General features: G+C 42.3%; 1 protein-coding gene across 7 annotated transcripts in view; it reads left to right on the forward strand.

Annotated features, from left to right (window-relative positions):
• The window catches only part of SEMA6A (semaphorin 6A), a 116,396-nt gene that overhangs the window by 33,639 nt on the left and 56,376 nt on the right, over window positions 1-26,381 (forward strand). For 6 of the 7 annotated variants that reach the window (XM_065655725.1, XM_065655724.1, XM_065655729.1 and 3 more), the window contains 2 exons: window positions 18,311-18,448; window positions 21,114-21,231. In XM_065655725.1, coding sequence (XP_065511797.1) covers window positions 18,349-18,448; window positions 21,114-21,231 — 218 coding nt within the window. In that variant the 5' untranslated portion in view covers window positions 18,311-18,348. Of the gene's footprint in view, window positions 1-18,310; window positions 18,449-21,113; window positions 21,232-26,381 lie in introns of those variants that run through there. The other variant, XM_065655728.1, reaches the window with a different exon arrangement.

Raw genomic sequence — 26,381 nt, forward strand, 5'->3', positions numbered from 1 at the left:
TTGAAATGTCCTTTTATCTTTGTATTTTTTGCTCCGTCTCCCACTCACCAATCGTTTCTCTCCCTCCATGCCCAGATGCCATGACAGCTCTCCCTCTCTAGTCTGCTTCACCCGTCTGAACCTCCAGCTTCTCAGTTTTCAGTCTTTGTTCTCTGCTTCCCAGCGCCTGTAATCAGGTCTGCTCCTTCTTTTCCCCACTTTAGCCTTGCTCTTCCCCACTTCTTTTCCAGGTTCTTCCATCTGCCCTGTGTAAATATAACTGTACCTTCAGCCACTTCTGTTCTTTAGTGTGGGAAATCTTTGTAGGAATCCGAGAGTAGGATTTCATCCCTAGTATAAGATACATTTTGGAGGCTGTGGTGGTGATTCATGCCTCCTTCTCACATTAGGCCCACTCCTTTTGTTTACCTAGGAGTCCTAATAAATCACTGGCACTGGAGGACATTGGACATTTTGGTTTTCCATCGATGGATGTTACTAGATCAGTATCGCCTTGAAAGCATCATAGTACGAGAACAGATGAAGACAGCAGCCGTGTAGTAGCGGGATGTGGGGAGATGCAGCCAGCATCAGCACAAAGGGTTGTTGGAGGTTGTAGTGCTGCCTCATCTCTCTGCATCTTCACATATGCTCAGGTATATTCATAACCCTTCTGTGTTGGCTTTCACAGTAGTTTCCACAAGGCCTAAAACATAGTCCATGTAGGAGCACTGCTTGAATTTAATCTCTCACTGTACCCACCACTTGGTACTATACTGGCTTGTACAAATGCCTTAATACCTTCTTCTGCAACTGCTCCCCATAGTGAAGTCAATAGGATTTCTACATGCGGAATGAATGACGAACTCCACTACTTTAGAGTATAAACACTTCCCAGGAGTAGGGAGTGCATCTCTCTGTGTCTGTACAGTGCCAAGCACACAGCTGGTGCTCAATAAATAATATATGTATAGGCTTGGTAAGGAATGACTGTTCGTCTAGTGCAGCTGAGGTGAAACATCTTTTTGTAACGAGCAGCAATGCGTTATCACTTCTACTGGTCTGTTTTATAATTTAGGCTTTAAATGATGAAAGTATATTAGCCAGCTAGTTGAGGGGAAGCTCATTTACACCGCCTTCACACAACATGTCCCATGTTTTAAATGACAGGAAGGATAGCTAGTTCTCTACATCCGAATGCATAGTGATTAAACTGTCTGGGCACCAGCAGTAGGCAGCCATCGAACAGATCATTATTAAGATGGCTATAATTACAGAGTCAAAGCAGCCCCTTGCAGTGCACTGGTAATCTGCTTTGAAAACTGAGGGCACAAAGGCATATCTCCTTTATATGTTGAGGCACAAGCTGTGCAAAGTAGCTGCATATTTTTATGTTACGTCAGTCGTGTCTTAAGCTGTTAACTGCTTCTTTCTGCTGTTTGGAAGTTGGCCTGTTTTCCTGGCCAGGGCGATCTCAGATAAGTGCTGGGCAAAGGGCTGTCTGGAAAAAAGAAAAAAAGAAAGGGTGAGTATAGCTATGACACCTCCACAAGAGCTCTCATGGTATTGCTTTAGTCATTAGCTGAGTGGATACTTGAGCTTAATCGGTATCAAAGGGACATACACAAAGTCATCTATTTCATTAAGCTAATTTGCATGACTCGGCTTACCAAGAATCAAATTTTCATGTATTGTCCATCTTGCTGTCAGCAAAATAAGGGGAGGGGGAGGAGTAAATGGTAAGCAATGCAAGACTGAGATGTAGTGTTTATTCCTTTTTTCAGAGGTACCTGCTAGTCTCTCAGGAGCCTTCATTGCTTTTGGATACCAAACATACAGACTAGTAAGCTTTATAATGTTTATTTTTAGTAACCTCTACTTAGAAATCAAACTTACAGAGCTTTATTAAGTGCAAGATCTTCCAAACAGTGTATAGTTAGGCTTTTAGCTGCTGCCATGGTTGAAGTGGAAGGTGTTGGTTTGGGAGAGGGTGATGGGAGAATTAGAATGGTTAGCTAAAACAGACCTTCAGCCTCCTCTGGTCCCCAAGAGACATCAGTGGAGTATTTTGTGTGTAGCTTCACACAACACTGGAGTCCCAAGGGAATTCCTGCTGCTGTTTATTTTGTACCAGATCTGGCTGTGGCTTTAACAGAAAGCTGTAATGTGCTGAGATGCTGTTCTTGTTCTTCTGTTTTGTCCCCGGTGTTCATGACACTGTCTTCCTTCAGTAATTAATTTTTTGTCTGCCTTTCTTTCTCTCTCTTTCTTTTTTTCTCCTTCTCTCTTTCCTTCTTTCTTTCCTGCTATCCTTCCAGAACAAAGGTAATATTTAATATCTTCCTTTCCATTACTGCTAGAATTGAAACTTAATGACTGTTGAGTGAAACCATATTCTTTTAGTTTTATCATCTGGTAACTGTTTGCATATTAAACTTTCAGTTTGTCCAAGATACTGTGACTGAGGTTTGCTTTAAAGTGTGAATTTGTCGTGATGATTAGATTATTCTGGTTAAGCCCAGCTGTTCGTGTCTAATAATTAAATGTAATTTAACCTGATTGATTAGGCAGAATGGAGGAAGACTTTCATAAGACAACTGAAAAAAATTGGGGCATCATTTCTCTTGTTACCGAACCAAGACTGAGTGGTGAATTCTGCAGTCTGCTCCCAGACCTTGCTCAGGGTCTTTCAAACATCAGTGTTTCTGAAGTCTGCTGTTTAAGAAAGAGTTTTGATAACAGCCCTTTTGTTATTTGGATAACTTTTGTAAGTATCTCTAGAAAAAAATGTAGGTCTGACTGATCAGTTGGTAATGATGGAAAAACTAAACAAATGCATGACTATGAGTTGAATATTTCCAGTGAGATGAATCATCATGTTTGTGCTCCTTGAACTGCAAAACTGTGTTCTGGAGCCGTGTCCCTTCCGAAACAGAAACTGCAAGCAGTAACCCATCTGTCTTGGTGAATGCATCCCATGTCTGTGCATGTGTGAATGCTTTGGTTTTTAAGGACTTGATGCTGGACCAAAGTCAGCAATTGAATGCTTTTGTTTGAGCCCAAAACATTGATCTGACCAGTTTGGGATGCTGGAAGTCAGTTATGGAGGCCGTTATGCTATAGAAATGCTGTCAATATTTTTACAGATTGGTAACTAAAATTTTTGCATAGGAAAAGAACATGGCTAAAGAAGATGTGTGTTTGAATCAAGAACTGCAGATGGGAACAGTTTTTCTCGTACCTCTGAAAACTGAAAAAAGCACCTTTATCCACATATGTATGTGTTGTCCATGTGGACTGTAAGCTTTTCAGGACAAGGCCTTTTTTTCTTAAAAATTGGACAGCATCTAGCATTCTTGTGGTAAAACCCAACTTCAGGAAAAATAACCGAAAAGTGCTCCAGTGCAATAGCATCTTCTGCCAGTGAAGATACCTATTTTTTTTTTTCTTTCTGTTGGCAGTGCTACTTTAAGCTCAAGCAGTATTTTGCTATAGGGGTTGTAGCCCAAACTTTATAACCTCACCAGTGGCAGACAGAAACTAAGTTACAGTCTTCTAGGTTATAGCTGGGTCCAGCCAGCAATAGAAGTGATAGCATGGACCGGACTGCTTAGTGCACTACTTTGTTCAGCTGATGCAGGACATTGTTTGGCTGTCGATGATGTGCAGTTGCTTTGTGACAAAGCAGTAATCAGTAATCAAATTGTATTGTAGAAAATCATCCACTCATCTATTGTATTGCTTTGCAGAGTCAAAGAGAAAAGGGTATAAGAAGGAGGAAATGTGGAAAAGTGCCTGTTGCTGAGTAAGTTCAAAGGAGAGGTTTCTTATCCTTACATTGAAAACCGTGTTGCCTCTGAAGTTGCATTTGGTTTTGCTAATTAGAACTGCTTTATTTCAGGCCTGTCATAAAAGAGAGCATACCTTTTGACTGCATTTACATCAGAAATACCTTAAAAGTGGCATATTGGAAGTGAAAGTTTCTATAGAGTTCATGTGCGTTGGTTCATGCAGTACAATTAATCCTACCTGAGAGAGATCTAGGCAGAAGGGCCATGTGGAGGATGTGTGGCTTAGCACTTTTGTCCTAGTGCGTTTGCTCTTGCACATTGCTAAGCGTACACAGCAAGAGAAGAGGCTGAAGTGGAAGTTGTTATAAAAAGATTCTCATCCTCATTTGCATTTCCAGTCAGGAAAAATTCTTCTGGATGACTGTGTCCTGCCCCTGGGGAACGCACAGCAGGGGTGACCCGCTTCATTCCTGGCGGAGGGAAACGCTTATTTTCATTTGGTGGGCTGAGGAAAAAGAGGGTGCCTAGCTCTGTCAGTTGAGAAAGACCATGGAAGTTGATCCGTCTCCATGACAGAAAAAGAAGGAACGTGTCTGGTGAGCCCCAGGGGGAAGCAGCTTCCGCTCCGTCTTCTTCATTGTTCTATCACGGTTTCTCTGTATAACACTTGCCTTCAGAGCTTACCAGCGTTCAGCTAGGAGAAATAATGCTCCAAGTCAGCTTTATTAAAATGTACATAAGAGGTGTATTCCAAGTTTAGTCACCCTTGGATCATCAAGAGCTGTTTTTTTATTTATGTGGAGCACTAGCAATCTTCTTAAAGCTGTCCAAAAAAGGAGGGAATATACCATCTGTCCCCATGAGCTTGCAGCAGAAATAATGTTTTCAGCTTTTGGGGAACGTAAGGGTGTGTGTGAGTAAGGGGAGTAATCTGTTCTGCTGTAAGGAAAGCCAAATCTGTTCTTGCGTGAGGAAAGCCAAGTCCTTTTACGAGGGAGAGTCCCTGAATGTAAGTGCTGGGAAGGGGTAGGATTGTGGGGAGCTCCCCAGGATTGAGACAGCGAGCATACAAACGTTTCTCACAGCCTCAGCAGGCCAGCATTCTCAGCCTCACAGACCAAATCCATTCTTTATAAAAGCACTTTATTGTAGAGTGTTGCCAGTTTGCAACTTCGTCTTGCTCATCAGAGGTTCGTGTTGCCCCTCTTGTCTAGATGCTTCTCCTGGCAGACCATGCACAGGTCGTTTTGTCCTGTCTGGGGCAGTAAGTAATACTTTCAGGACACTGAGGAAATAAAGGATGGTTATTTGCTGAGGGAAAAAAATTAAGGAGTGAAGTTGTGGTAGGCACTGGTATTCAATTAGGTAATCGTAAATTATCAGTGAATTTCCATCTTTTTCCCATTTTTTAAAATATGTGAGAACGTAGTCTTTGTTGTTGTTGTTGTTATTATTAACAATAATAATAATAATAAAAATTTGTTCTTCAACATCTTCTAAGAATGGCATTTGTTCTGTGACTGGACATGTTTCTGACACCATGTGCGGTAAGCTCCTTTCTGGGCGTTTTGTGAGAACATCGAGAAGCTCTGGGCTGTTTGTCCCACGGAAGTGCCTCTGTGGCTGGTGTCTAGGAAAATCTGTTGCTGACAGTTCTGAGGCAAAGTAGGTGTCAGGTGACAGGGTCCCTCTGAGCTTCAAGAAAAGATTTTGTAGGTTAAGTGCTTTCTTTCAAAGTTACATTCTTCCACTAGAAGAGGGGAAATGTCTGAAGGGATGTACCTTAGATGTCTTTGTTGCTGCAAGTCATTGAGAGAGGTCTCTTCCAAAAAGCTTTTTCACTGAGCCATCACACACCATTTTGTAGGTGGTATTGCTCCTGTTGTTCAGGATACCAGAAATTATCAATGCATACAGCCACAGACACTGCAAAAAAAGACTTTTTCACGAGCAGAGATTGAATATGGGGGCATGCACATGCCGATAGTTTCTTACTTGAGGTAGTGTTGTTTACCACAGAAGAATAATACCGATGAGATTCTGTTTTGAATTTCTCATAGGCAAATTTTAACAAGAAGGAATACAGTGCTAAATATGACCAAGACCATCTAATTTGCTTACTCTAAGAAACCAAGAACTCAAACCAAAAGGAGAATTTATTATTTTCAAAGATTAAGTGTAACCTCAAATTTCACAGAAGTTTGGATCCGGTATTTCTATTTCCTCACATTAGATAGGAGACTTTGCCCAAAAGCCATATAAGTTGGTAGATTTTAACTGAGTCTTTCTGTAAGTATGTGTACTTTTATGAGGATTTAAGTATTAAATGTACGCAGTGCTTTGTAAGTGGAAGGCTTATAAATAGGTAGAGCAACACCACTCTTGAGCTGATGCAGATGGTATGAGCTGTAGAGCAGCTATAGTTCTTTCTGAAGTCTGGTGGGAATCAGTAGTCCACAATAGCAGATGTCAGTGTCAGCATTTCCACTGGCATAAATAAAAACAAAGCGATGCCCTTTAGTTGTAACTGCTAACAGTGTGACTCTGCTGCAGGCTGGAGAGTCACTGCTCTGCGGTGCAAGGGAGCATAATCTGTGAGACATCATTCATACACGTAGGCAAGGCTTGACATGGGGCTGCCAGATTGGAGTCCAGTTGTGAATGTCACACCTTGATGGCAACCTGGATCCCTTCAAGCTTTTTTAGTGAGTTCAGCATGGTCTGTGCATACAGCCTTCAGCCTCATTGAAAAGTAATTTGATTTTTCTGGTCTAATGTTTTTTGTGCTTTTTTTTTTCTCTTCTATCTGCTGGCAGGAATTTGAATCTTGGCTGTAGATCAGCTCTTGGCAGCTGATCAGCTGAATGTCCACGTTATTGAGGCCAACCCAAAGTTAGAGGAAACTCTGCAGCATTTGATATAAATCATATAAGCAGCAGAACTGCAGAGTAAGAAATAACAGCAGCAGTTTGCCAGCTACTCTGTCTTCTTCCCTGTTCCTGCACAGAAATTTCTGTTCTGTCAGGCAAGCTAGGAAGGATTCATTTGGTTTCAAAACCACCTGGCAGTCTTGTTAAAAACCCATAACTGTGTGTGCCTACTTATCGAGCAATCTTGTTGAATTCACATAGATGCACTTGGCTAATGAACCATTGCTTTTCCTGCATCTCCCACCTTTAAGGAATTAAGTTGCAGAGGCTGGGGCAGAAGAGGAAAAGATTTGGGAATAGATGGTGTGGTTGTCTGAGAAAGCCTTATTATTTTGGTTAGAGCCAAACTTTCTTCAGTGAACGCCAGAGCAAGAGTCTTCCCATCCTGGTGGATGTTATTTAATCACTGGGATGATGCCTGCGTTCTGTCTGTTGCATAGTGTAGGGTTTTTTTAAACTCCACAAAATTAGCTGGAATATTCATAATGATGTTTTCAGCATCAGTCATTAGCTGTGTGCTGTTGCCATAAAAATGACTTCTCTTCCCGTGTATCTCATTATTTGCAGTTGGAACCTGAAGGCAGCCGGTCATTCCCAAAATAGCCATAGGAAGTGTGAGCAATATAGAAAGGTCTTTGTCTCGCTGTGGGGCTTCGGGTTGCATAGCTGAGCCTGCCCTAGCGCAAGGCCTGGAAACAGGCTGCTGTCTCCTCTGGGTTGTCCTTCGCAAAAACCCTGCTCATGGTATTGAAAAGGCAGGGGATATTCCCTGCAGAAGAAGAGAATGACTTTGCCTTGCTCTGCCAGTGAGCCGGGGAACAGATTAGAGGCTTTTCCTATCCGCAAGGAAGGTCATCCATCATGCCCCATTCAGGCAGTCATACTCAGTGGGCTTGTTCTCTTCTTGCTACACTGAACCTTTTTCTCCACAGCTTTTCCAGAGAAGTAAAGCACATAATAACAGAGCTATTGCTTTTGTAACTTGTACTGCAGGCATTTTGTCAATGCTGCTTTGACTTCCTTTTCTGTGCTGTTCTAATTCCCTCACGCTGTGCTAAGAAACAGGTGTGAACAAATGTGTAAGGATGCTTGTATTCTTCAGTATGTGGGTGAATGCATGTCAGGAGAAGAGAGCAGTGTATTTATGTGGCTTATCTCTGTCTAACCGTAGGGGTTTTTTTTTTAATTTTTCTGACCCACATCACCTCAATTTTAACTTTACCCTTGAAATCACATCAGATAGTTCCTGTTTCCTCTCAAAAACAGACCTCCACTGTTCAGAGTGATCTTGCACTGTCCTATTAATTACAGGAATTGTGACTTTTATGTTCAGAGGTTAATTGATGATATCTGCATATAGCATTTTCCCTTAAAAAAATAGAATTACAGTAATTAACCTTATGTCCAGGTTAACAGACGGTATCATTTGTCTCAGCAGTATCCTGAAGTAGGATTTTTCTTATGTATCTGTTGGCTTCTTGCTTTGCCTTCTGTTTTCTTCATAACCCTGAAGTAGTGGAATGAAGAGAAGAGTGAAAAATGTGTCATGTTGGCATATTGAGGTGATCCCTTTACTCAAAATGCATTCTTTAGAATAGGGTGCTTTCTTGTATTAACTTGTCCACAAAGCTGTTTGGATTATCTGTGATGTAAAATTTGGGAATTTCTTGGGCATGAATCTAGGCAGAGCATGGCTCTGAGTCTGACACTTGCAGCTAGCAATTACTAGCAAACTGCAGGAACTGGATTATTGCAAGCATCACACTCATCTCAGAGGAAAAGCAAACTACATAGATTTTCTGTCTCAGAGTCAGATTTATTCCACTCCTTTAAGGTTTCCAAAAATATCAGCAAGAAGTATTGGGCAACAAAGAGTAATCATGAAAGATAGAGAGAGATCTATGAAATTTCTCTAACGTTTTCGTAAAAAACATTTCCTGTGATGTCTGAGCCTTTTAAATTTGGGTGAACATCTATGAATGTATGGGCACATGTGAATGGGTGGACGTCTGAGGGAGAGAGATATCAGAGGTAGTGCTGAGAGACAATGTTCCCAGTCAATTTTATTGTTTTCTTAGCACTCAGAATCTTCTGCGGGTTTTTTCCCCTACCTGCTCGTTCTTATCCACAGGCATCTTTAAAATTTCCCTCAGGGCTTACATTTGTTTTGTGGACATTTTTCACTTCTGCGGTAATCTATTTCATGCTCTTCTACAAGGTGCAGAGAAACTTGAGAAATCTGATTTCATAAACAAATTAGGGGCTGAAATTATAAATACATATTGATGACTCTTTGCTTACCTGCATTTATTTACCTGTCAGGGACAAATATAACTTATCCTGATGAGTTTGCCTGATTTCCAGAGGGAAAAGCCTTATCTTTGTTTCCACCTGTAAGGATCAGCTTGCCTGACCACAGTGTGTCTGCATGTCCTCGTGCTGAGCAGCCTTCCCCAGAATATGACGCTGACATTTAGCCTGAGTTTTCCTGCTGCTGTGACTATAGTATTGCAGTGTGGAGCAAGTGGTGGCCTCCCTGGAGGTGACTGTTGGGGTAAAGCACTTTTGGGTAGTATGGTGTCCACAGCTGGAGTAGTTGGTACGTTAATGGTAACATCTGTTCTTAGCGTTTGCAGCGTTACGGTAGATTTCATTCGCATTTTGAGGGTAGGGGGTGTAGTTTGGTGTTGTACCAAACCACATCATGCCCAAGTTGATTGGTGACTTTTGAAAAAATACTCTGAAAAAACTTGCTGTTTCACTCAGGTGAATGAAATGAGGTTAATGGGTCAGTTTCTGCATAAATGGATTTAGGGCCAGAACTGGCTAAATTGCACAAAAGCTAACCATTGTTCTCTGATTACTTAACAGCTGACTTAAATGTGAGGATATGTATTTTTCTACTGTTTTATGACCTTAAAAATTGACAGTTTCATTTGAGATAAATGGGACAAATTTCCTGAAGAATACAGCCAGGGCTCATGCATTAAATGCATGAACGTTTCTTGCATCAACAAAAAGTAAAGGAGAATTGTTTGTGATTACATTGAGCTTCAAACACAGTAGTATGTTCTATGGGATCCTAACTTATTCTTCAAAGTTAACCTATGCCCTTGCATATTTATCTGATCTGTTTTGCAGATGTAAGAGGACTGGAAATTAAGTTTTTCTTCCTGGTTAGAGGGTGAAGAGGGACTACAATCCATTTAAGTATGTACCAGCAGTGAAAGGAAGCACATGCTAAGTATCTGAGGGAATGTGACCTGAAGAGTTGGCTGAGCTGTAGGGATTGTTTTAGGATTACTGCCCGATCCCAATGTTAATGTTTACAGCAGGCATGTGGCAGCTGAGAAAATGTCTGCAGAGCGGTGTCAAACTTTTAATCAGTGACAGTTGTCAGTATTGCCGTGAAAACGTATCGGGCATTGTGTTTCACCTTTGCTGTCTAAAAGGGGAGGAAGACAAAGGGAGACCACATTTCTTTCCCGTTACAGCTTTGGGTCACCTGCAGCTATGTAATTTTTATTCCATCCATCAGATGAGAGAATAGAAGGTCAGTTGACTGGCACTGATATTTCCCAGGCAAAGTGGGGGCTGGGGAGAGTAATGGCGTTGCTGGTAGTGTATCTGTTTTCTATTAAGCATTCTGAGATGAAACAGCTAAGTATATATTAGAGATGGCGTTCTCCCCTGTCAAAAGGCAGAGATTGCTACATTTAGTTCTTAAATCAATCCAAAATCTTGACAGAGGTTTGCTGAAGTCCCTCAAATAATCAATAGAACTATTTTTATCTCTTCAATGAGTGAGGCTTTTAAAAATAATAAAGACATCTTTGTAATGACCAACCAAGCTGTTCCAGAGTTAGGTCTGTTGCTCTCTGTGGTTGAGAGTGGTGAGTGAAAGGGGTTATTTAGACATTGCCTTTGTTCCATTCTGCAGGTCTATAACCCCAAAATAAAATTGCAAATGTTTCTGGCAGTCATTCTCCAGGCACAGATGGCTTTCCTCCCAGTTTTGGCAAGCCTGATTTCAGTATAAAACTGAGCAATTATTAGAAAGTGAAATATTGCATGATATAATACCACTGCCGCCACCATCAACATCGTGACAAATGGAGCGTTCATTGTTTCTGGTGCCATGTGAGAGAGCTAGTGCCCCTGCGTTACCTCTTCCTCTAAAACCTGCACTTTTGCTGCTGCTGGTAATGCATAGACAGAGGGATGGAACAGAGCAGATGCTTTAGCAAGGAACTGTGGCCATTTTCTCATTTGCGTTGGCTCTATATTTCAATGCAAATATCACTGAACAGGTGGCTGATGAGGCCCCCATGGACTATTTACAGTAAAGGTTACAACCAAAATCGATAGGCCTGAGATGCTTCTAATTCCATCTGGGAGATGTTCATCTTCCATCTGACTGTTCCCTCTCTGAACAGCAGCATCCTATTAACACTGCAGTCATCAGGGATGTCTCACTCGGGTCAGCAGAAGGTTTCTCCTATTTAGACCTCCATTTGTTCTTTACGTTTTCTTTTTGCACTGCACTGAATCGAGCAGTAGTGTTGATCTTGACAAGACAGGTTGCCAGCATTAAGCATGCTGAGTTTTGCCTACTGATTTGACACCTGCTACTACCATTCGGCAGGCCGAGGCTCATCAGTGCTGCCTGGGGGTTGTCCAGATCTTTTCAGCTTATCGCTTACTGAAGCAGGAGGTAGTGATGTTACGTATCATAGCTGACATTATTGCGCGTGATTTACAGCCTTGTGAAATTGCAAACGAGGAGAGAGAAAAGCCGGTAAGTGCTCACGTTTGCACAAACCTGGACAAAATAAGCAAGTATCCCTGAAACTTGCTTGAAAAGTAGTTTTTATTTTGGCCAAAATTTTATTTTAGATGTGCGTTTTTGCAAGTCTTAGTGGGAAGATCCGTATGGTCCCTGTATCTGTGCTTCATCTAACTAGCAGTGAAATTTGTATTGTTCTTTTTAATGAAGGTGGATGCTGTTGCTTACTATATGAGGCAAAATTGCTCTCATTGGTGTCTTTCCCTTGGGCCTAATCGTCACATCTGGCATGCAGCCTACAGCAGCTGGGCAGTGAGTAAGCAGTACTGAATCCAATTAAAATGGTAGTAAAGTGTGTATACCAGAGGGCACCCATGCATTTCTCTTATGGTCAGGGAGAACTCGCTGATACAAAAAAGATGAGAGGGAGTGTGTTTCATACACATAATATAGGGTCAACAGGGATGCTGGAGAGTGGGAGGCTTCCCCTGGGCACTGCCTCTTTCTCCCCACCAGCATTCAGGAGGGACCTCTTGCCACCACATGATCTGAAGGAGTGCAGGTGAGTATCCCAATGCAGCCTCCCTGTCATAAGGGCCAGCTACCTGGAGTGCTAGAGTGCTTTTTTGGCTACATGAAATGAATGGCCAGCTGTAGAGACAACAGGAGCAGGACAGGAGAGGAAAGATAGATGGTGGCTGCACCATCAGCCACAAAAAGATACCGGAGGTTGGTAGTGGTGATAGGCATAGAGTTGGCATTGAGTCTCTGTGGCCACCTGCACCACCATTCAGGTGACTGAGCATCAATCATCAGAGAAAGGACAACACAAGCAGAAGAGCTGGGCATCCTGGGCACTGTCCTGGCGTGTGCCAATTCAGTTGTCACGTCTGGCACTCCGTGCTGTGTCTTGCTGGTAGCCACTTGTGTCTCCTCTCTCTTGAGCTCCCCCAGCACCCGCTGAGCTTCTGTTCCCTCACATCTGTCTGAGGCCCTTGGCACCGCTCAGCCTGGGCATTTTGCATCGTCCCTCCTGCTGCCAGGTGCAGCCGCACGAGGTGGCCGAGCAGCAGCTCCACCACCCAAACAGGCGTAGACAAAGGTTGTTCTCCCAAACAGCTCTGCTGTGCCGGCCTGACTTTCCTCCTTTCCTGGAAGCTGCAGCCTGCAGGTTGTATTCCTTTCTTTTTTGTAAGTGCTGATGCATTATTCCTAATTCCTTTCTCCGACTTGCACAGAACTCTTGTCTTTCACTTTCTAGGAACTGTGAATTTAAAGGGGTAAATAGCAGTAACGGTGTCTTCTACTCAGGGGTTTCCGAAGGCATAGCCAAAGGAGATGAAGGATGCTCGCCAGCATCGCATGGCAAATCTGTACCACGGCAGGGAACAGCAGTCAGGCCGTCCGGCGGATTTCTGGGCTCTGTGGCAAAGCATGTGTTGTGTAGATCAGTATGTGCTTTTTATACATGGGTAGATAGATCTTGCTCTGGAAGTCTCTTTCAATGAGACACTGAAGTAGGATTTGGGTTTCTGATTCACTTGCATGCCTTTAAATCTCTTACTGCAGCGGAGTCTAAAATATTTTCGTTACCTCTGTTATGCAACTCAAATCAGTTTCTTCTCTGCTTTTTTTGTGGTTCTTTTGTTTTTCCCAGGGTAGGAAAAGCTGATTGTGATGGGAAGTGCTATTTGCTGAGTATTTCGAGAGTCATTTCACAGAGGCTGCTACTTTTTCTCATCGTACATTTTTCCTCATGCAGTAGTTCAAATTCATACGGCTTCAGTTTTTTGTTTCCTCACTGTTTGGTTAAATGTTGTTCCTTCTTGCTAGATTTACTGTCTTTTTGAAGAATAAGTCATTTCTACATGTTTGTAGAAACAAAAGAACTTGTTTAAGATAGTCCTGGTTTTTATGGCCTTTAGATTCTGTGGTCCCGCTTCATGCATAACACAGACCATTCAATTTTGTCTGGTAATTCACACATTAAGCTTAATAATTTGTGGATCGAAGTGCAGCTGTTGTGTGTGAAGACAACCCATCATAGTATAAAGAAGGTTTGTAATAAATGAATATAACAAGATCTCTCCATTACTGAGCAGGCTTACTGTGCCATGGGAAAATTCTGACATGGTTACATACCTTGATTTTACTTGGAGTTCCAATGGGGTTAGTTGAACATACAGTGAGGCCAAAGCAGCGAGGTGGGAGGTTTTCTAACATGGAAGAAAACCCTTTTCTCTCTGCTGCCAGCCCGACTGAATTTGTGCGTTTATTCCTCTTGATCTGACACAGAAATGACTGAGCAAGCCAAGACGGGGGAAGAATGGAGATGCCGGTACAGCAGCCTCAGGAGGGAACCAGCAACTGGTTTATACGGCCAGAAAGCGCAGGGCAGCGAGGAGGAGGAGGAGGAGGAAGGGCAGGGCTGGAGGGTGAATCTGGCTGCGCTGGAAGAACTGGTGGCAAACAAACTGCAGTATGGGGACACAGCGAGATCCAGGTGGTTGAGGAGAGAAGCCAGGACCCCGGTGCCACTGTAGGGAAGGAAGTTGTTTATGGATGTGTCTATGCTGCCATTGCTGTTGCTGTTAAATTTGTTCTCAAGATTAAATCTGGCCTTACAGTTTTATGGCGTTTACCAGGAAGTTAGCTGTTCCATTCAGCATGTTTAATGTGATTTGTATAACCCTTCTGGAACTTAAAACTGTAAATACAATAACATGGTTAATAGGGTATTATGGCCGCAGCCATGTAATCATTTCTTTAGCCAAGCACCTATTCTATATGCATTTCCGCCCAGACTGTTGTTCCCTAAATGCTAAAAATATCAGACAGCAAAAAGTAGAGCTAATTATGGTGCCTTCATGTTGGCTCAGATAGCTGTGGATAGCCATGGTGGAGGGCACTTGGCACAGAAAAATCAGACTTTTCTCGGTTTGGAATGATTGTTACTTTCTAAACTTCAGAAACTCCTTCATGCCAGCAGCATGATTTTTACGAAATGAAATGCCCCTATGTCAAGTATCTGGGACAGGAGGGGAGGGTGTATGTGTATGAATATGTGTATTTATATTTATACATAGTCTTTGAGTGAGTAAATATAATAGCAATAGAACTATATTGCACTAGTGTCCAAACATCCTACATGGAGGTGGTTCACCCTTGGGCTGTAGTGTACACAGGAAAGTTTATTCCATGTAGGAAGGCAAAACTTTGATTTCTATATAGGTTAAGAAATCATATGGTTTATTTATACTGATCATAATATAACAAAAAAGAGGGAACACATAAGTAACCAGAACAAGTCGTCTTACATAGATGTTTGAAACTGTCAACTTCAGAAAGAAGAAACAGAGCACCGAAGTATCTTGCGTAAAGTTATATTTGCATTGGTCTTAAGCATGAAAGAAGCAGATTAGTTGGGTTTTTTGTGAAGCTTGGAAGAAATCTCATCTACTCCACCAACTCAATGGCTGCAAGTCATTGTGTTAGACATAGATTATAAAACATGCATTTGGAGGGTTGTATTTTATTAGCATGTTTGCTAATGAAAGAACGCCACCAAAACTCAGTCTTCTTGTCACCAGTAGCTTCCCTCAGCAGGAGCACTAATCATGTTTTGAAGAGGGAGAACTGAAGTTCTGAGAGCCAGTTCTCTCTCAATCAGTATGGCTTAATGCAGGCCAGCTTGAACTGCAGTGGTCTATATTGACTGAAGATCTCTCCATCCATGTTTGCAAAACTTTTATTTGAAGTCAGTGTCTGTACTTGCAGGGCGTCACCATCTGGCTACTCATGCTTCATCAGACACTGCGTTCACAAGCATTTTTGATTAGAAAGTAGTTTCAGCACAGTTGCAAGTGAGAACATTTGCACCACTCCCAGGAGCCCAACCAGAGATGAGTATTTGCTGAAAAGGAAATTTGTGCTAAAAATAAGTGTGACCTTCTCGAATCAGCACTTTTCTGAAATTCCACGGAAATAGTACAGCTCTTTCCACCATTGTAAGAACAGCAAAAGTAATCTTATGTTTGAATAATTATGTCCTAGTAAAAAGCTGCCTTTGAATGCAACATGAGACCTACTTGACGTTACTTTATTGGCACAGGCATTGATACAGATGTGCAGTCCACTTGAATCATTGACAGATTGAAGTAGACATTTTGCATTTACTTCATATGGATTCGGACAACTATGTTAGCACTACAGCAACAGTATTATGCTTTTTTTCTCTCTTCTCCCTCTTTTCTTTCCCAGAAGCTACCCTTAAGAATGACAGAGAATTTCGTATACTTAAAGACGCACTGCTCTAGTCTTTGTTAGAGGGCAATATGTCAGTCCATTTGTCGGTTAATTCTTTTCAGGTAAAAGAAAAAAGATCTGGCCCAATAATATGTACGTAAAACAACAAAGTAAGAGTGCTGTGCGTTGCTCATTTTCCTGGAAGCTGTCTCCTGTATACATTTACGCGGAGTAGTACACGTCTGCATGAGAAGTAGGGAATGATGGTGCAGAATTGCCTGTGGGAGAAGTTTTTCAAGCTCTGGAGTGGCAGCAATATGTCTGCGGTACCATACACTTTCCTCATAGCATACACACATTGCTAGATAGGGGATGATGTGCTGATAGGGAGTAACAGAAAGCAGCTCTTCTTACGCTCCAGAGTCTCACTGTGAGCCAAGGGGTTTGAACTGTCGGCTTAGAGACTGATACTGTGGATGATTAAGGTTTAAGTGGAAGAATTGGATTGCTTGGTAAGTTTCTTCCTGTTAAACTGGTGGTCCTCTGCGTTTCAGAAAAGACTTCTGCATTGGACTGTAACAATTTCAAGGAGGAAAGAATTTCATTTTATTTGTGTATTAAGATAAGGCTCTTTTGTCACTTCGCATTGAACCTACAGGGACGAAATTTTGAAGTGGCAAAATCACATTTTCAAAAATTGTGTAGAGAGAAAGGAATTAACACCTTTAATGTATATATCTTACTTTTAATTCAACCTTTTGAGGGAAACTGCGTTCCCAAGAATTATATTTACTTCTGCTTGTTTCTACTTCGAGCATTCCTCATGGCCCCAAATGATGTTTCACTGGGCATGGAAACAAACAGGAACAATTCCTGCCCCAGAGAACTAAGAGTCAAGAGAAAATATAAGAGGCGATTAAAGAGACAAATGGAGGAAACAGGTAGAGAAAGTGTCTGCAGGCAGACATAGCTGTGTCAGTAATCATACACAGCTATCGGCCTAACCAGTGCTAGATGGAAATGCTTCTCTTGGGGCTTGTATGTACTATCTTCTAGCATACATTCTCACATAAGGTATAACAGGCAGACAGTGTCTGCACTGTGTTGCATTTATTCTTGCTATTTTTATCCTTTGCCATCCGTCTGACACTTTGTTCAGTTAAGGTGTCAGTCATTGCCTGACATTACATTTTATTTTTTTCTAGTCTCAGTCTAATTCAGTCTCTCAGTTATTTTGTTAACGGAAGTAGAGAGTCAGCCAAGTGTCCAGTTTGTGTGTTTGAATAATAATAGGCAAACACAGAGTATAATAAATCATTAGTCCCTAAAGATTGTATTGCTCCGCACCAGAGTCCTTATTCCAATCCAGTTATAGGAGCTGATATTTTATTTGAAAGCAAATATCTGATAAGGCAAATAAATTATTGTGACATTTTTCAGTTGGGTAAAAGATGAGGCATCAGCTGTATCTGTGAAATTACAAATAAAAATGCAACACTCAAGACTTGTTAATGCTTTTTTTGGCATCAAGAAAGGAGACATAGGTATCTAATATAAAACGGTGTTGCAGAAGGACAGGTTAGCACTTTGCCAAATTTAGTTTCAAAGACTGTGTAGGTTATGAAGTTTGACTTTCTGCCTGTAAATCTTGAATGACTGACAGACTACTGTAAAATACCTTTGTTCAAAAGGAATCTTTGGCTGGCGGCATCAAAGGTTTGAAACTCTGGAAGGGATGAAAAGAAAACCCCACTTTTACACTGATTTCCCCTGCAGATCAACATCTGTGTGAAATTTGCCTGGGAGTTATGAGCTATTTACTGTATTACGTGCTGTTTTCTTTCACTGTATCCAAAGGCCCCTGTGGTTCCTTTTATCTTCAAGATTTAGGGATATTTTCGTACATGAAATGTGAATGAGTGAATGCATCACTAGAACACGGGGGAAAAAATGATGGTTTTAGACAGTTCTGTTCTCCCTTATTTTGTCACAAGCTGGAGTGTTGGTTTTATGGCACCTAAATTTATGGGTACATATTTTTACAGTAAGGCCCAATGACATGTTCTGCATGCTCCATCAAGCTCTCTCAGTGTTTCTTCACTTGATGCACAACTCTGCAGGGTAGAAATCAGTTCTGTAGTATAACCCCTAATCTCTTTTTAACCACAATAATCTAGCGTGGGTTGGTTTTTAAAATTTATTTATTTACAGCGTGTGTCATGGTGTCATCAAGTAATTATGTGAACCAAAGACAGGGAAAACAAAAGTATTTCCTGCAAAACGCTTGTCAGCTGTTGATCAGTGCAGGAGACGAAGTTTCTTTATTGCATATAAGCAGCTGAGGCAGAAAATTCTTCGTAACTCACAGATGCGGCATTGCTGGGGCATTGGCTAAAGGGACAGTGGCCTGGTAAGGCAGTTTCTGCATAGAAACATGAGATACCTCTGCAGGTACAGTGAGAGGCCATGGCGGCGAGGAGAACTCCCTGTACTTTCCATTGACTCTTCTTGGCTTTCTGTTTGCAGTGGTTAAAAGTGCACAGAATGAAGGCGCTTAAGGCCTTGTTTGTCTTCCACAGGGTGAAGTGAAGAAGTGAAGCCTCCCAGCTGAACTACTATGAGGTCAGAAGCCTTGCTGCTATATTTCACACTGCTACACTTTGCTGGGGCTGGTTTCCCAGAAGATTCTGAGCCGATCAGTATTTCGCATGGCAACTGTAAGTATAAGAGGCCAGAAGAGTTCATTTACTTGATACCGATCAGGGGTCTTCAAAGCAACACTATTTTGTTACAGTTGCAATTAATAAGCTTGTTTTTCTTAGTGTCTCCAGATGAGCCAATTTATGTTCTCAGATACTGATATAGCAACAGGACTTTTTCACGTTGATGCATTACTGGGTGGTAAACTGCTTGATCTTCCAAAAACATAGCCTTTCTCCTTTGCAAACAGAGACACTTCAGTAGCATAATCAAACCAAATACCTTGATCTATCCTGCAGCAAAGTAAGGAAGCCTGCTCCCCTTCCCGCCCCTTAATCCAAGTGTTCTTCACTTGACTTGTAAAAATGTAGTTCTGGATAACCAGGGAAGCACCTCAGACTATCAAGCATAGCACACTAAAGTAACTGAGCTCTGAAAACATAATTATTTGATCTAATACACATACTTGAACTTATTTCTTTAGCGCTCTCACAGATTCCGCTTTAGCATTAGGTATTCTTTGCTAAGCTGGAAATGTAGCTGGAAACCAAATCAAGACAAAGAATCTTTTGTGAAAGAATCTCTCTTCTTTCTTACCAGCAGTAATTGGCAAGCTCTCCAAAATCTAGAGTAACACTGACAGCTGTGTGTGTTGAGATTTGCTGGTTAAACAGGTGAAGAGCTTTCTGTGACTTTTGCCATGCAAGTCAGGCTTAGCATAACTGATTCTTTCACACTTACCTCCACTCAATTACAGTTACTGCATAGAAAAGTCTTCTGAAGTCCCAAAGGTTCAGATATTTAAAACAAATTCTTTAGTGCCTGTGTCTGTAAAAGTATGCTAAAGAGCAGCAAGTCAGCAAGGAGCATGTTTAAGTCTACTTTGGGTCAGGAATTTGAATTTTATCTCTTGATAGTCCTTGCTTACTGTGCTTTGGAGTGGCCTTGGCACCCGTAAGCTTGTCTGTCATGGGTAAGACCAAGCTGAAAGATAGAATCCAGGGGTGCACTTGATGTGCTCCAAATGCTAATAGGCATCTGGGATACCAGAGCAGGACAGAACTGCTCTGAAGCACACTCTGCTGAAACATGTCTAGTGTGAACACTAGGTCTTCAGCACCAACATTTTCACCTTCCAGAAGGGTGATGCTAATCATCATTGCTAATGCAGAAGTAGCCAATCTTGATCCTTTTGGAGAAACAGAACACGGAATAACTCCTTCCTCTGCAGCTCAGCATGCTGGAAGGCACACGAATGTACAAGAACACAGCTCATGGTATAATAGATTTGTGAGTTACAGAGGAAACACTATTGGACAGTTAAACTTGGAATTTTGCAAGTAGGACTTGGTCAGAAGGAATAAGCATCTGAATGTAAATCCTGCCTGGGCTATCTTAATTTGTTCCTCCAAGAGTTCTCAGCATCTCGTTTGCAGAGATGTTCCTGTTTCTTTGCAGTTTTATCACCAGGCTTTCTGACACATGGCATTCTCAAGTGCTTTGCTGAAGCCAAAGTACAATCAATACTTTGACCAAGCTTAACAGGAAAATTACTTTGAGAGGGCAATAGCTGAAAACACTACAGCAGTAGCTGAGCTTCTGAAGAAACACACTCCCTCAAGCAGCTCCAGGTTTCTGGGAAACCATATTGATGGGGAAGAGGCTCAGGCATAGCTAGATGTTAGTCAGCTCTCTATAACATGCACATGCAGCAGTTCTGCATTGATGATGATGTTCATCAAAGGTTTGTCCTCCTCCTGTCTTCTGTCATTTTGTTTACATAACTAGCTCCCTAGTTTATGCATCTAGGTGTCATGATCACGTCTCCATATGAAGTCCAACAGCAACGTGGCTCTTGGTCAGAAGTGTTTACAGTTGTTATAGATTGTACAGACAGATCTGGGGAGCAGCAGCACACTCTGTGTATGCTGAGGTTGCACCAAAAAAACCATGGGAATAGAGTGAATGAATGTCCTTGCTGACTGGTAGAGTTGGGGGTAAAGCTCACTTGTTCATAGCATAAGCTTAGTACAGGGCTTCCAGTCAGTATTGTTGTCCAGTTACCAGAAGAACTGGAGTGTCAGACTGGTTGCCAAAACAATATGCAGTGACTTTCATTTTACAAAGTTGAAGTGGTGATTTCCCACCGTTTCTCAGAAATCCCCACAGCTGTTCTATGGTGGCAGTCCAATCCTGTAGGAAAACCAGGGAGCTGGCAGCTTGAACCAAGGAGAGCCAAGTCTTTTGCTTTAACCACTACCAGTCCCGTCATTGTGGTGATTGATGGGCCACTGTGAAACCCCTTTGTCCTGCTAGACACACGTTGGCAGGCAGAAGTGAGCATTTAAGCTCTGCAAGCAGTGAAAGAAAAACTGTGAAGAAGTGCCGTGTACCTGTATGCCAATAGTGCCAGAACAGCTTTACGCTCTAAAAAACCTCACTTTTTTTTGTTTTCTACAAAGGTGATGGGTTTCTCCTTTGCAGCTGCAAAGACTGTAACCTTGAAGAACGCTCCAGCCCTCTGTGTTCAAGCCTTCCAACCCCAGGCCGTGGCCCCAGGGCAGAACAGAAACCACAGGTTTCGGCTGTAGCTGGGCCCCGCAGTGCTCTGTGTTAGCGTGGTTTCAGCTTGAGATTCTCTTTTGACCCTGTGTGTTGTTTTTTTTTTTTCCCTTCCCACAGATACAAGACAGTATCCGGTGTTTGTGGGTCACAAACCAGGGCGGAACACCACGCAGAGGCACCGGCTGGACATCCAGCTGGTCATGGTCATGAACAGGACTCTCTACGTTGCTGCTAGGTCAGTGGTCCCCTGCTTGGCCGCTCCTCCCTTGATGCTTTCAGAGGAGGAAGGAGAAGACAAGGCATATTCTGAGTTCTTCTCTGCTCGGCATGTTATTTTTAGGATTTTCATGACTAGGAGAGAGATTTGCAGCCTGTTAGTAAAACATATTTGAAAGCTTGTTAGCTGATCAACTAAGGTTCAGTTTTGCAAGGTGCTGAGAGAGTTCTTTCAGGACTACACACCTCTGCCTTTCTTTGAGTCCAGCAAGGGGGAAGTTGCCAGAGAAACTGTTCAGCCCCATGGAGGAGAGAGTCTGTCCTCACCCTGTAATTTTGTTTGTGCACACCATTGATGATATATTTTAGGGAATTATTCTGATGGTGCACAAATGCATGTTCAGTTATTAAACTGTGACGTTGCTGGTTTAGGCATGTTTTTAATATCTTAAGACAAAAAAAAGAAAGAAACATGTTTGCTGCTTTTTTGTTGAGGTACCTGGCAAGGTTAATTGAATTTGGTGTCTGGATTTTTTTGGAGAGCTGTACTGTGTAGATACGAGCACATGCCTTTTTATAAAAATTGCATATAAGGCCACTCATTCAGTTTGCGTAGCTCAGCATGGCACCATCAGCTTCAGTGGAGCTACACCAATTTACACAGCTGCCAACCTGGTACAGATCTGACTTTAACGCTTCTTCTCCCTGCCTGTCGTTAGCAAAGGAGATCGGCAATCCTGGACGGGGAATTACCTGATGGTCACAAGATAAATGCAAGAAAGGTCCAGGTTAGCAGGAGTGGGTAGTCCAGCTTAGGAGCTCTTGGACCCAGACCCAGTTTGGGACCTCCCCGCAAGCTGCCCCTCCAGTAGCAGCTTGTTTCCTGATAGTTTTCTGGTCCTTCTCCTCCATCAGAGAAATATGCACCCTTCTGTGTGTGCCACAGAGAGCCAGGCTGTTGCCGCAGATGGGAGAGGTGGTGGGTGGGATGGCCAGGAGGTGAGGGGGAACAGCTGCTGAACAGGCAGCCTCTTGCCACCAGCCCTGTCCTCAAAGCCCTTGGCAGCCTTCAGGAGCTGCCTGGCTTCCTTTTCAAACAGCCACTCCCCATCTTCTGGGTGGTCGCATGTGTCCTGTGGTGGAGGTTTGTCTGTTGATCTCCACTCAGCACCAAGTAATTAGTTGTGCTACACCAGCAGAATGCTGGTTTTTATGTAGTCATGTCCCTGGCTGCAGGAAGAGCACAATTTGACCTGCTGACCTACCCAGGCGTTGCAGGCTTGCCTGCTAAAAGCAGCTTCTTTCGGTTTCCCACACACGCCAGTTTGTATGAGATCTGGGTGGCAGAGTTCTGGGTTCTCACTCATAGAATCATAGAATAGTTTGGGTTGGAAGGGACCTTCAAAGGTCATCCAGTCCACTCCCCCTGCAATGAGCAGGGAGGTCTTCAACCAGATCAGGTTGCTCAGAGCCCCGTCCAGCCTGGCCATGAATGTCTCCAGGGATGGGGCATCCACCACCTCTCTGGGCAACCTGTGCCAGTGTTTCATCACCCTCATTGTAAAAAATTTCTTCCTCATGTCCAGCCTGAATCACCCCTCCTTTAGTTTAAAATCATCACCCCTTTTCTTATCATAACAGGCCCTGCTAAAAAGTCTGTCCCCATCTTTATGACAGGCCCCTTTTAAGTCTAATGCCAAGCTCTTGTGTCAAGCCCAGGCAAAGAGCCTGCATCCTTCCACAGGAGCGGCAGTGGCATTGGTCTGTAGGGCTCAAGGAGTGGGCATCCCCACAGCAGGCCCTCCCCATGCTTTGCCTGAGCTTAGGGCTTACTATTTTTACTGCATTTAGTGTAATAATTAGCGGGGTGGGGGAGCAGGCTGAAGGGGTTTGAAAGGTGGTGGCAGGATTTCCTCCTTTTCATGGCTGAGTTCCCTTTGCTTTCCTTATTTGTTTTCCTTTAAATTAGAAAATCATTTGCGGTGAGAAGGTGGTAAATCCGCTCTGTGTATTTTGCTTTGCTGTATTCATAGCTTGTTCCCAGACTGAGACTGACGCAATTAGACTGTCACAGTGCCCAAGCAACTGGTATTACAGCAGGAAAACCCAGATAAACCTTTTGGAATATGAAACCACAGTGTGCACAAATTATATAAAGAATGCTAGTATTTGGAGGATAGTATGTGTACTGGTATGTGAATATGCATTCTTATGTATTATATGGCTATATATTTGTATAAGACCATTTACTACAATAAGAGTGCTTATGTACTGTTAGAGGCTAGTGACCTACAAAAAAGAATAAAGACCTGGTCTGTTTTGTACTTACGCAAGCCCAAAAAATCTTCTTACGCTTTTTTCCTGTGTTAAGTCAAAAACTCTTTTGACGTATTCTTTGCCCCCTCCACGTGTTAATGAAGAAAATCCCTGCTGGGCTCAGAAGCCTGTGTGACACAAGTTAAAATTCAAAGGTCTTTTTCTATCTTTAAGTAATAAATGTTAGAAAATGAGTCATCCTTTAGTAACTAGTGTGAATGAAAATTTATAACTGCAATACTGCATCACCTTTAGAGGCAGTAGTAAATCTAGAGACTGAAGCAAATGTGTACACAATCAAAGGTGTTTCTCAAAGAATTTTGTAACAAGATTCATTGAAAACAGTAGCTTACATAAATCCCTTAGCTATCATATCAGATGTTGCTTTCATGCTGGTTTTTTTAGACACTGAAATACAGCAATGCTAAGTTTATGTTTGTACCGGTTATCTGAAAAGCAGTCAAATTATTAAGTGTTGAGAGTTTCTATTTGGGGCTTGTTTGGTTTGGCTTTTTTGCTTGTTTGCTTGTTTTAGAAAATCCAGCTTTTGCTTTGCAGACAGTTGCCCTGTGCAGAAGGCAACTAACTCAGATTTGAGAACCGCTAACACGTTACTGCTGACCAACTTGGCGCAGAACAAAATTTCTGTCTTTCAGTTGCTTATTTTGTCACATAGATGACGTGACTCCTGTATTAGCTATTACCAAGTGAAATTTCGTATTGCTTCAGAAGGGCTTTATTTCGTATTTTCAGGCAGAGATATCCAGCCAGTATGAATTAGAGTAATTCAGCCAAAACCCATGAAGCCGTGCTGTCTGAATATTTGGCTTGCAGTCTGCAAAGGACCAGCTCTATTTTCTTTTTTCTCGTGGGAAGGGTACTCCCTCGCTGTCTCTCTCACGCTCGCCCACACCAGCGCACACACACCCTTTTCCAAGTTTGCCATCTCTCCTCCTCCCATTGTCTTCTGGGGTGGCAGCTTTTGTTTGCAGTATCTGTCACCCCTCGTGTCTATGTGCAAAATGTTTTTTTTGAGCCCACAAAGCCTCGGGACGTCTCCCTCCTCATTTGCAGTTACACATTTCCAGACGATGCACCAAGCAGCCAAGGGTCAGGCACAGCCGGTGGCATTATTTAAATTCCCTTCCTCCACAAGATTACGCCATGGCAACAAAACCCGCTTCTGCTGACTGGAGGTGGGAAAAACGGAAGCTCTAGGATTAAGTCAATTTGTGTTAGAATAACTTAATTAGCAGGGAGCTGTGAGCTGTACGCATACCACAGCTAGTAGGTAGTAGGAGTTGGGCAGCAGTGGGAAAAGGAGGGCAAGGACAATCCCGCATTGTCTGTGGTTAGAGAGCCCTCCCCTGAATCTGACAGCTCTTTCGCTCTCTGCTGACGTCGTCAGCAACTACGTTTCACGTACAGCATGGGAAAATGATATCTAATTTGCCTGATACTAACCCTCTTTCTGACGATCCCATAACTTAGCATCTGAGTTCTCTTTGAACTGTTTCTTGAACCAGAAAGTAAGTCACCTGAAAGCTGTTTTATTGAGAGCGGAACTAAATAACTCAAACCTCGTTCTGAATACCACCACTGAATGTTCTAATTGTCTCGTTTAAAAAGAAAAAAAATCATAACCACTGGCAAGCAATACTGATTATTAAAATCAAGAGCGGTGCTGGAAGAAGTTTTTTAGAGCACTAACCGCACCTAATTTGCAATTCAAGAGATTTTGTTCCCACTTTTATATAGTAGGAGTGACAGCAGCATAGAGTGATGTACATAAAAGAGGAACCATGCAGTAAATCTATGAAGCTGATATCATGCTAATAGGTAATTTTAGTCCAGCTCCAACCCTGACCACTGCTCTGCCAGTAAAGTCAGGCAAATAATAAACTGAAGCATTAAACCGATCTTGGAAGTAAATGGCAGCTTCAGTTTTACAGAGTCTGGAGGAGAGGAAAACCCACAACCCCACAGTTTGGCATCTTACAAAGCAAACAGCCTCAAGCACCATATCAGAAGTAGATTTTTAAAAGCCAGTGCCCCTCAACAATGCTGCCTTTTTTCTCCATGTGAGAGAAGTGTTGCTTATTCCTCTCATAGCAGTGTTGTGTGTTTGCTTTATTTAAGAGACTAGCATGATTTCCCCAAAACGCAGCAAAATAAAGCTAACCTTTAGAGTAGGGATTTCTAAAATGAAATCCTACTATCAGTAGGCCCCTGCAGCGCTGTGGATCGTGCTCCAAATGCACAGCTTCTTGCATTTTGAAAAAAGCCAATGTTATTTCAAGAAAAAATGAGATGGTCAGTCCCAATATGAAGTGGTGGTTACTAGAACTGTGGTTTGGTGGGATTTTCCAGATTTTACATTCCATACAGAGATGTCATTGTTCTCAGCTTATACAGAGGAGAATGTTTAAAAAATACGTCTTTACCTGAGTGGCTGAGTCTATTTCATCTTTTCAAGGAGGAGCTGGCAGCTAACAATAGAGAGGGACAGGTTCTCAGAAAAAGAGGAAAGTAAATGCAAGCAAGAAATCTGAACTCTTCTTTCAGAGGAGTGTTTTACAATTTTGTTTGGCCACCAGTGTGTGAAGAAAAGAATGCCTTCTAGGAATAGTTTCGTGGCTGTCAGCCTTTTGCCTACCATATTCTCAGTGAAATTATCATAGCTGAGGTTAGATGCATAATTTAAAAAAACAAAAAAAACCCCAAAAACCAAAACCATTAACCTCTTTTTTACCCTGAGTGGCTGTATGTGGGACAGTGACTGCTAGCCCAGGAATCTGGCAAAGGTTGCCTAAGAGCTATTGGAGTTTATTTCAGGATACGTAAAAACATCTG

Source organism: Caloenas nicobarica, chromosome Z, assembly GCF_036013445.1.
Source record: "Caloenas nicobarica isolate bCalNic1 chromosome Z, bCalNic1.hap1, whole genome shotgun sequence".
Taxonomy (NCBI): Eukaryota; Metazoa; Chordata; class Aves; order Columbiformes; family Columbidae; genus Caloenas; species Caloenas nicobarica.